At 57.3% G+C, this 10655-nt stretch overlaps 1 protein-coding gene across 9 annotated transcripts in view; it reads right to left on the bottom strand.

Annotated features, from left to right (window-relative positions):
- Positions 1 to 1546: 1546 nt before the first annotated feature.
- Positions 1547 to 10655, bottom strand: part of WDR20 (WD repeat domain 20) — a 65531-nt gene continuing 56422 nt past the window's right edge. For 5 of the 9 annotated variants that reach the window (XM_061159448.1, XM_061159454.1, XM_061159445.1 and 2 more), the window contains one exon: positions 1547 to 2351. In XM_061159448.1, the coding sequence (XP_061015431.1) occupies positions 2298 to 2351 (54 nt within the window). In that variant the 3' untranslated portion in view covers positions 1547 to 2297. Of the gene's footprint in view, positions 2352 to 2651; positions 5836 to 10655 lie in introns of those variants that run through there. The other 4 variants (XM_061159447.1, XM_061159446.1, XM_061159444.1 and 1 more) reach the window with 4 other exon arrangements.

Raw genomic sequence — 10655 nt, 5'->3', positions numbered from 1 at the left:
CTCCTGGTGTCGGATCCTCCTGTTTGCCGAGTTGAATGCGTGTCCCGACCGTCCTTTATCCTGACTCCTGTGGGCGCATCAGGGGCACTGGCTCTGCTGGGGAGACTTGGGCGCAGCCTCCTGAGGAGGGCGCCCAGGCCAGCACGCGGCCCCGGGCCCCCGGCACGGCAGCAGGCGAGGGGCGGGCCGCGGGCAGGTCGCCTCCATGGGTAGAGGGCACGGCTCTGATGGCCCGGGGGGCAGACAGTAAATGGGCACAGAAGACCCATTTCCCCTGGTGGTGGGGGGGCGGGGCAGAGCTGCGGTGGCCGCAGAAAGGCGGAGGGACGGGAGGGACAGACAGGGGGGCTAGGGAAGGGGGCTGGCATTTCACGGGCCGGGGGCGGGGCGCCCAGGAACAGGAGGAGGCCTGAGGGCCTTCTGGGCCGGGCGCATGGGGAGGGGCTGGCTTCAGGGTCCTCCCATGTGGGGGTGGCGTCGGGCCGAGAAGGGTGGAGGGCCTGGGGTCCACGTCCAGAGTTGGAGGGCGGGAGCCGGGGGTGCTGAGGGCTCAGCAGATGAGGGAGCGGCCAGGGATGGGGCCCGCTCAGAGCCAGCTCCAAGCGAGGGCAGCTCTAAGGGCAGTTCAGGGACGTCGTAACCCTTTAAATACAGAAACGTGAAGGACTCTGCAGTGACTATGCGCCCGTCCCCCCAGCGTGGTGCTGGGCTGGGCTCCGGGCGGGGCCGTGAGGTCCCGGGGCCCCCGGGTGCTCCCCTCTCCCGGGTTTGAGCAGCACAGTCCTGCTGCCCCAGGGGCCCCGCCCTCCCCAGGGCTCTGCGCCCCGTGGCCCTGCTGCCCGGGCGCCGGGGGGTCTCTGTACACCCAGACCCGACCGGCTGTGAGACGAGGCGGCCGCTGGAGAGCTGGCTCCCCGACCTTCCTCGCCTCTCAGGAAGGAAGCCAAGACCTGCGCTGATGGGAGTTTTTCTGCAACAGCAGCGTGATCCTGTGGGTATGTTCACATAGATGATGGCAGGGGAGTGAGTGCAGTGTGTTCGCATCTTTTCTAGCCTGACATCACTGGGACGTGCCCCTGGTTTACGGGGATCCCTGAGAAATGTGTTTTAGGCACCACGGTTTAGAGCCTGACCGAATGGAGGCCTTCAGAGGGCTCAGCTGTGTGTGACTGTGAGAGCAGCGTCTCCGCTCGGCAGCTGCACGCCGCAGTGGTCGCCTGCAGGGTCGCACACAGGTGTGGGCCCGACCTGTGCTCAGAGCTGCTGGCCAGCTGGTTCCAGCCAAATCAAAGTCCCACGTCATCTCATTACCCTTTTCGCCACATGGGTAACAAAGCATTTTCACACACAACCAGAGAGTCGCGGGTGAGAGCTCTCAACGACAGAAGGTGGGCTCGTGGGCTTTAAGCTGTAAGGAGAAAACGGTTCGCTGAAACCAGAGTCATGCCGCGGCCCGCCAAGGCTGAAGATGGGGACGTGGCAGGAAGCGGCCAGAGAAGCAGAGCTCTCCCCAGATGAGCCGGTTTAACGGAAGACAGACGAGTGGTATATTCAAGATAGCTTTAATATTAACTTTGTGTGAATTAGAAATATCACTCTTAGATGATGAAAATTACTTACTGAAGTGACGCTTTCCCCAACTGCCGACTTACATTATTTATACATATAATACAGAGCTGACTGCATTGGAGCGAGAGTATTAAAATAAATGCTAACAGATTAAAAAAGGGCATGTTTGTGCCACACCTTGGCGGTCCACTACACCCATATTCAAAATAACTTTTTAACAGCATTAATCTATTTTAAGTGCAAACAACTTTTAAAAATCTATGATTGCAGCATTTGTCTTCCTGAATTACAAGAAACAACTTGTAACAACTTTATGAGTGCATTCCAGGTTGTCTCCTGACCACCTAAAGTATTAAAAATACTCAGTGCAGAAACAGTGAAGTACTATTTATAAACAGTTGGATTTAAGGGGATTTCTTGTCCAAGAAACATTTTTACTTTACACTATGTATATATGTATAATTATATATATATAACATTTTAATTACATTGAATTTTAGAGTAAAAAGCAAGAAAACCTCATTTCTCACTTTTTTACTGCAGCCCCAGAAGAACAGTTTAAAAACGGGAACAACTCGCTGGGGCGCGCGCGCCGCGCCCACCAATCTCCTCCTCGCCGCCTGCCCTCCACGCGGCGCTGCTCAAGGTCCAACGCGGCCGGTGCTGCGCTGCGGCTGCTCCCTTGAGACGCGGGCCGGGGCGAGGACGTCCACGCAGGTGTGGGGTCGCTACACTACAGTTCCACCTGGAGAAGTGGCCTGGTTTGGGGCTGACAGTAAACCCTGCAAACAAAGCAGTTTCCATTAATCCAGCAAAACACGGGGCAGCGGAGACAGTCACAGTCACCCAGCCCTTCCAGCAGCGCCCCGGGGTCACGCCCGGTCTGGTGTGGGTTTGGGAGCCAGGGTTTCTCACAGACCCTCTGTGTCTGTGTATTTAGTCCCTAACTCGGGGGAGGCCGCTGAGCTGCTTGGCTGGCACGCTTTGGGAAGGGCTGGGCTGGGCGAGAGTGGTCTCTCAGGGCCTGGGTGCTTTGAAGCATCACTGCCCAAAGGCGAGGGGCACCTCCCAGGGTTGGGCGGGGGGGGGGGGGCTGTTCACTGTCCTCCCCAGGGCCTGCAGCTCGGGGCCGCCGAGGGGTTCCCCGGCTCCCAGGCCAGCTCGCCCAGTGCAGCCCAGAGCCTGCGCCCCGTCCCCAAGAGCCAGTGTTGTCCAGGAACAGAGCCTAGAGGCGTTTCTTACAAGGTCCGCTCTGCTGAGGGTGGTGATGGCGGCGCCCCTCCAACCTCCGCACCAGCGCACAGGGCCCAGCAGGTAGGGAAAGGAGGGCCGGGCCGTGGGGGTGGACGTGGGACAGGGCCCTGCAGGCACTCGGCTGCGGTGGGTGTGGGGACCGCACCGGTGGGGCCGGGGGGCCCCCCGAGCTCAAGACGCACCCGAGAGAGCTGAGCCTCATGCAACCACCAGCACTCACATTTCTTCACACTCACTGGGATGCACGTCACGGTCTGGCATCCATTTATTAATAATCTTAAGGTTACAGGTATTGCAACACGGAAGCTACAAATTTCCAGGTCTGTGAACACTATCCCAAACAAGATGTGAAAAGTCACCTGATCTCTTTAAGCCTTTGCTTCCGTCTAGAAGCTAGTTACCGGGCGACAGTGAGAAAAAGGGGAATCACACTGGCGGGCCTCCGTCAGAGACTGCAGACCACTCCCGCGGGGAGGCCGGCTGCACGTGTGAACTGGGAGCACGGTTTGGAGGGCCCGCTCCCCTGCCGCCTCGGGCCGCTCCTGAGGGTGGTCTGTCCTCTGCCTGCCTCCTCCCTGAGGATTTTCTCAGGAGGACCGAGCATCTGGCCTCAGAGACCCTGCTGGCGTCCAGCTGTCCAGACAGCCGGGAAGCTGCTGGTCTGTCCCCCGGACACTGAACAGCTGGCAAGAAAGGGCTTTACAAACACCCCTGAAGCACCAGCTCTCTCCAGCCCGGAATCCACGAGCCATCCTACCAGCCCCCAGCAAGGAAGCCCGCTTCAGGAGCAGCGGCAACTCCTGAGTCTAACATTCAGGAGGCCGATCTGTTCTCACCAAAGTTGCTGCTTTATTCCTGCTAGCGATTTCATATGAAAATTGATCAGAACACCCCAGTTCTTAGTTTGGGTTTGATTATAATACTAAGCTGATAGAATTAAACCTTGTTTCATAAGAATGTTTAGAAAAAGTAACATTTCAGCTAAAAAACGATTTACAACCATGGAACACATCTTTCTTTGTGGCGCTGCTGAGATTGGAGGCCCCGAGAGCAAGAAGAGGGAGCGTGAGGGTCTCGGAGGCCAGAGACAGGCCTCGTCCCGAAGCCTCCCCGGGTCCCAGCAAGGCTCCCCTCCACCCCCGGCTACCTTGGACTCGCCCCTCAGGCCCTCGAGGGGTGGCCGGCAGACGGGCCGGTGGCACTGGTCCAGGCCTGGTCAGTCAACTGTCTGAGTCGCCTTCCCCGGCCCCAGGACGAGTCCTGCTGCAGACGGACCAGCAGCCTCCTGAGCCCCGAAGGAAAGGGCCGCGGGCGGAGGTCCGGTGCCGGGTCAGCCTCACCTGTGGGCGGGCCTGCACCCGCCCCTGGGGCTCTGGTCTGAGGCAGCCTGCCGGAAGCTCCCCTGAACTGCCCCTCCGCCCCTGGAGACTAAGGGCTGAGTCTCCGTAAAGTGAGGCCCTTTCAGAGATGGTACAAAAGCGATGAGAGTTAGTTCCCGGCTGCCTTCCCCCGGGGCCACTTCGAGCTATGGATACGTTTTCCCTGACTCAGCCACAAGAATCCCACCACTCCCGCTGCCCAGACGGTTGCATAAGAGAACCAAAGGAAAGGACAGAGTGGCTGCGTGTGAGGCTCGGGTCCTGGACTCGACGAGCCAGTTTTAGGACGTGGGTGCGGGGGGGAGCGGCAGCAAGGGGCTCACTCCGCCGGCGCCTCCTCTGGGCCATTCCCTGGCACCTGGGCCCCACCCTGCCCCAGGCCCAGTGCCCACCACAGCCTGCCACCTTGGCTCCAGGGGGCAACTCCCCTTGGGCAGCCCTGACCTGCCCACTGACAGGTCACACGGATGGTGACACACTTCCTCCAAAGAGGCCACTCAACCCCGCAAAAGTCACCCAGAGAAAATGATGATGTTGTTTACAGACATCTGGGGAAAAGGGAACATTCTTAGGGAATATTCAGTTACGGGCTCCGGTGAGCACCGTGCTGGGGAAAGGAGGCTCTCCCGCGGCCTGCAGGCTCCCTGCCCGGTGACCTGCTGCGGATCTGAAACCCCCTCTGGTCTGCGGACCTCCGCATCTTCCAGGAGCCTCCGACTGCGCGTGGGGTTACGCGGCTTCCACCTGAAGGCAGGTCAGAGGCTGCTGACACTAGATGGGGTGGGGCTGGGGGCCCCTAGGTTTTCTGTGCCTTTTCAGAAAGAGACCCGCTGGTCCAGAATCTGGTCCAGAATTGCCTGTTTCAACAGGCAGTCACACAAGGGAGAAAAAAATGGGACTAATTTTCTCAAGGTAAGAACTAGTGGTTTTTAAAAGATCAAAATGTTGCACCTGTGTCTTTTTAAAGTTCCGTCAATCTACTAGAATTCAGGGCCTAAAAGCTACTCCAGGGCCGAGGAGATGGCGTCTGGCTTCTGCAGGAGCGGGTCACGCTGAGGGCGGAGAACCGGACATCTCTCCCGGCCGGCAGCTCCGAGTCAAGGGCAGGCGAAGGCCCCACTCTCAGGAGGCCGCACTGTTGGGTGGGTTCTGGAGTCCAGGGAGGCTGGTCGCCCACCCTGGGGAAAGGCGGCCAGCAGGGAGTGTCCAGAGGCTTCGCCCGCCCCGCGTTCCAGGCTCAAATGTCCCACGAGACGGCGGGGAGCGACAGCTGAGTGGGGAGCCCCCCACGAGCCCCAGGCGGGACGTGCAGGTCCAGGCCCCGAATTCTTGCCGAGAAGCTTCCAGAGACGGAGGTACCAGTGCGCAGGATGAGGGGCCGGCCCTTCCTTGCTGCCCGCTCACAGAGCTCCCTCTGCACCGGGGGCCTCGGGGGCCCCAACGGCGCTGACAGAGCCCCCCCAAACCATTCGAGACTTGGAGGAGGAAGCCTGCCCGCCGCCACCTGGGGCTCCAGCCGGCCGGGTGGCCTCCTGGCGTCCGCAGAGACCGGCCACCAGCTCACGGCAGTCAGCCTTCGTCCTTCCCCACGGGGGACTCGGCTTAGAGGAAGGTCACAGAAAACAAGGAATACCTACGATGGTCAGAACAAACACTTCGTTTAGTAAGCTTCGAATTAGGAAAAACTCAGAATCCAGTAATAAGAGGTAGCAATTCCTGGTGCTATTTGTTCTCTAAACATGAACAGAGCCCTTAATGTTACAGCATTTAAAAGCTTTTCATTTTTTGGTTCACTGAGATTTTTTTTTTTAAAGCTTAGATGTGAAAACAACTATTGAAAAATTATCTACGTTTACAATTCATTCACACATTTATTTAATGTCATTATACAGAGGACAACCCCGAAGTTCTTCAGAATATCAAGAATGGTGTAAGTCTAGTTGTGACAATGACAAGGGAACAGCTAAAAACCAGGGCAATGAAACAAAAGCATGATTTTCTTAAAGTTACAAAGTAACAATGCTGACATTAGAGCTTCATTAACTATTGCAACAGTTAATTTACCAACATTTCCTGTTAGAAAGGCTCTTTATGAAATTTATTGAAGTTTTCAAGAAACCAGATGAAAATGTGAAAAAATAAGAAATACATAGGATTTTTTTTTTTTTTGCTAAAGGTAAAATACAATTTTATACAGTGCCACCTAACAACAGTAACCTTTAATAAACTCAGGTATACAGAAACCAAAGATGCAGAAAAAGTTCCTTTTACATATTTAAACCGAGAGACAGCAACTTTAACTGTGACACAAAGTCCATGTAACAGATGCAGCAATGAATAAAAAGGCAGGGACCGCTTCCCTCTCCGGAGGGAACCCATGAACTCGGCTCTGAGCCTCAGTGGGAACAGCTGGTACCAGTGCTTCTGGAGGTGAGACCCGGACCCCTGCCCCTCCTTCACCATCCTTCTCACCGGCCAGCACTGGGGGCGTGGGGCTGAGCCCCTCTGACGACCCGGACAGGGGACAGTCCCAAGCAGCCTAGCGTGACAGGTGCGTGAGCTGGGCGAGGAGAGGGCCTGGCCAACTGCCCTGCTGTGGGCCCCGAGGTAGACATCTCCGGTCACTAGTGAGCCCTACACACCAACGCGGCGGAAGGAAAGCCCCGGAGTGGAAACCCCGGCACAGCGGGACCTGCGCAGCGGGCCAACCGCCTCCCCTCCGGCCCCGTGCACAGGGGCCAGCGGCCAGGCCCCCCCCCCCCCCATGATCTATCCAGGGGCCAGCGGCCGGCGCCCCCCCATGATCAATCCAGGGACCAGCGGCCAGGCTCCCCCCATAATCTGTCCAGGGGCCAGCAGCCAGGCCCCCCCTCATGATCTATCCAGGGGCCAGCGGCCAGGCCCCCTGCCATGATCTATCCAGGGGCCAGCAGCCAGGCCCCCCCTCATGATCTATCCAGGGGCCAGCGGCCAGGCCCCCTGCCATGATCTATCCAGGGGCCAGCAGCCAGGCCCCCCCTCATGATCTATCCAGGGGCCAGCGGCCAGGCCCCCCCACCCATGATCTATCCAGGGGCCAGCAGCCAGGCCCCCCCTCACGATCTATCCAGGGGCCAGCGGCCAGGCCCCCCTGCCATGATCTATCCAGGGGCCAGTGGCCAGGGCCCCCCCCATGATCTATCCAGGGGCCAACGGCCAGGCCCCCCCACCCATGATCTATCCAGGGGCCAGTGGCCAGGGCCCCCCCCATGATCTATCCAGGGGCCAACGGCCAGGCCCCCCCACCCATGATCTATCCAGGGGCCAGTGGCCAGGCCCCCTCGGCCAGGCCCTCTGCACAGGATGGAACCCCACGTGCATCCTTCCTGGGAACTCCAGTCGACCTCTCCCGCCAGCTCCTCCTCAGACACTCGGATCCACCCACATGGCCTTTGGGTGTTCACAGGCCTCCTTCCCCGGAGCCCTCCACCGGCCCCTTGGCGTCCCCTTACACTTTGAGCTTCCGAACCAAGAACTCAAAGGCCTCCCTCTGACAGGAGGTGATGAGAACCTCGTCCACCGGTGCGGACATCAATAAAATAGCTTCCCCATCTCCAGCACGAACGCAATACTTGACGGTTTCTTTCCCACGGGAAGTGGAGGGGCCAGAACGCCGAGGATGCACGCACGCCTGAAGAACGGAGGAGGCTTCGCAGCACTCTGTTCCTCCTTGCTCCTGGGTGTCCGGGACAACGTCACTGTGGTGCCTTATTCCCATGTTTCCACTCCTCAAGTGTTCTTCCGTTAAGGTTTTATCCTCAGTTCCAAGTCAAGGGCTCACAGGAGAACCCTTCCAAAGTGCCAGAAGGTCCGGCACAGAGATGAAATTAAGATTCTTCACCACGATGCGAGTCAATTTAGAACCCAAAGCTCCTGATTATTTTTGAAGAGTCTGCCTACTCCCTCTTACACATTTGCTTTTAAAGGAAGGCAAGGTTTCCCAAGGCTTTCTTCTCCTGGGGAGGAGAAACGCAGAGAAGGGCCAGGGCTGGGGAGGCCCGGGGGTTCAGAAGCCAGAATCACCCAAGCCACAACGCGACCCTAGCTTCTGGGATTCCTACAAGATTGAAAAGAGGGAGTTCAAGCAGGGCAGGCAGAGAAGACCCCCCCACTCGGGGGCCTTGGCTTATGGGCCGCCCTGAGCGCTTTATTTCTGTGCTTTTTCATCGACATGTCTCAGTGCGTGATGGAAAATCATGCCGACTGAGCCATCACAGATTCTGTCTAAAGCTGTTTTATTCCAGAGGTGAGGTTGGAAAAGATATTTTTGCTCAGGATAATGTTTAAGCTGAAACATGGAAGAGTTTCAGTGAGGAAGCTTAAAGTTTGGGGAGAAAAACTGCAAAGGCCACTCCCTAGAACCCCCTCAGCAGGTCACTGCTCCTTACACACCTGCAATTCGAACCCCTCAGAGTCGAAGCAACCCGTCCTGACCCCAGGCCACAGGAGCCAGGACCCTGAAAACAAACCCGGGGGCGGTGGAGAGGTGCTGCGTGCCCCCAGCCTCCCTGAAGTGCCAGCAAATTCGTCCTGGTCTCGGAGAGCCCCCGGCACCGTCCTCCTGACAGCAGCAGGCTTCTTCCGGACGTCCAGGCACAGGGCGGGCCTCGGAGGGACCCTGCCCCGTCCAGAGCCAGCCTGGGCCTTCCAGCCCCTCCCCAGCTCCCGAAACCCAGCTGGGGCCCCGGATGGAGTACAGACAGACATCAAGGGCACACTCACCCGCAGACACTGCAAGAGCGAGTCTCTGACCAAGTCCCCAACCCCAACCCGTGCAGGGACAACGCTTTTTAAATTTGGGGTGGAGGAGATGGACACAGGCTTCCGGCAGCACATTTCACAGCTTGTTTTTTAAGCAACCGACAACACCCTTCTCTTGCCCCTGCTACCCTGCTCCCATCCACAGACCACCCCAAGTGAGTACCCAGCAGACAATGAAGGGCGGGAGGAGCCAGAAAGCGACGCAGCACAAGAGCTTTGGCAACATGGGCCCGCCTGCAAAGCGCTCAGAACCGACAGTCATGCGAGATGCATTCTCTCCCCGCACCCCCAAAGGCCACTTACCTGCGTCAGCCACTCTTCACTTGGGCCCAGTATCAAGTCCTGAATTTTGAAACTGCATACTCAATGCCTCAGAAGCCTTTGACACTGAACTTCTGATACGATGCAGGTACACAAGCCTCTGGCACTGAACTTGGAATACTACCAGGCACGCAGAACTGCACATGGGGTGTTAGCTTCCCTCTCCATCTGACAGCCTCAAAGCTGAAATGCTCCGCAAGGAAGGCTGCCTTTGCTACCTGACTTCAGTTAACATTTAGGAACAAAGGACTATCTACAAAGGCAGACAGGACATTAGCTTTCCCGTGGACCGCAATTCTCACGCAGAAGAACACCGCCTCCGCCGTCACGGGTCACAGACACCGCCGCGAACAGTGAGGGGCGCCAGCCCTGACAGCGTGCAGCAGGGACTGGTGGGGGCCCGGGGGTTCCAGAGCTGCTGCTGCGTCAACCAGGGTCTCGAGCCGCAGAGAAACCAAGCGTCCATTTTGCTGCATCGCATTCACTACTCAAACCAGCATAAATGACCAGGATCTCTGTATTTAATTACAAAGGTGTACAAAACAGAAATACAAGCCCAAGTGACCAAAATAAGTTACTAAGACCATCATTATCTTGACATGAAACATACAGCTCCAAGAGCCACCGCGTCCACAGTGAACCAAAAAGCGACTGCGCCTACAGCTCATTCCTGTGCTGAGGAATCAGGTCAGACAGAGCGGCCTCCCCTGGAAGCGGGTGCAGCCAAGCCGGGGAGGGGGCCCCCTGGGGGAGCCGCTGACACAGACGTGGGGCACCTTCCAAGAACGATCCGGAAGACGGACACGCTGCACCTGCCCTTTGCCTCTGGTGGGAACCTGAAACCCAAACGGGGGAGAGGCGGGAAGCTCTCTGAACCCTGGGGCCTGTACAGAACAGCTGAGGAGGCTCATGAGGGCCTGTGGTCACGTGCCTCGCTTAAGAGAAAGCAAACAAAAACCCAACCAATGTCCCCACAAAAAAAGAGAAAGAAAATCTCCTTCCCCTGGCTGGAGAAAACATAAGCAAATCACATCCACCATGCGAGACCCTGGCTGTGTGGCGAGAGGCACTTCTGACGGCCCGGCCAGCGGCCTTGGGCCGCAGCCCACGGCGGCCATCCAGGCTCTGGGCAACGTGGGTGCTTCAGTCACTGCACAGAATCTCAATCAAAGTGCTACAAACTGCTTCTTTGAAAAAAGATGTTTATTAAACAATTTTAATTGTCATAAAATGACTAAAATGGGTTTTAAAAATTAAGGCTCTTCTCTTTCTGTGGATTGCCAGAACAATGTAAAAATAATATCAATCAACCCTGCTGAACACTTTGTTCCT

The sequence above is a fragment of the Dama dama genome, chromosome 13, assembly GCF_033118175.1.
Source record: "Dama dama isolate Ldn47 chromosome 13, ASM3311817v1, whole genome shotgun sequence".
NCBI classification, from domain to species: domain Eukaryota; kingdom Metazoa; phylum Chordata; class Mammalia; order Artiodactyla; family Cervidae; genus Dama; species Dama dama.
Note: the sequence above shows the minus strand (reverse complement) of the source record. Positions and strands in the feature narration are given on the sequence as shown.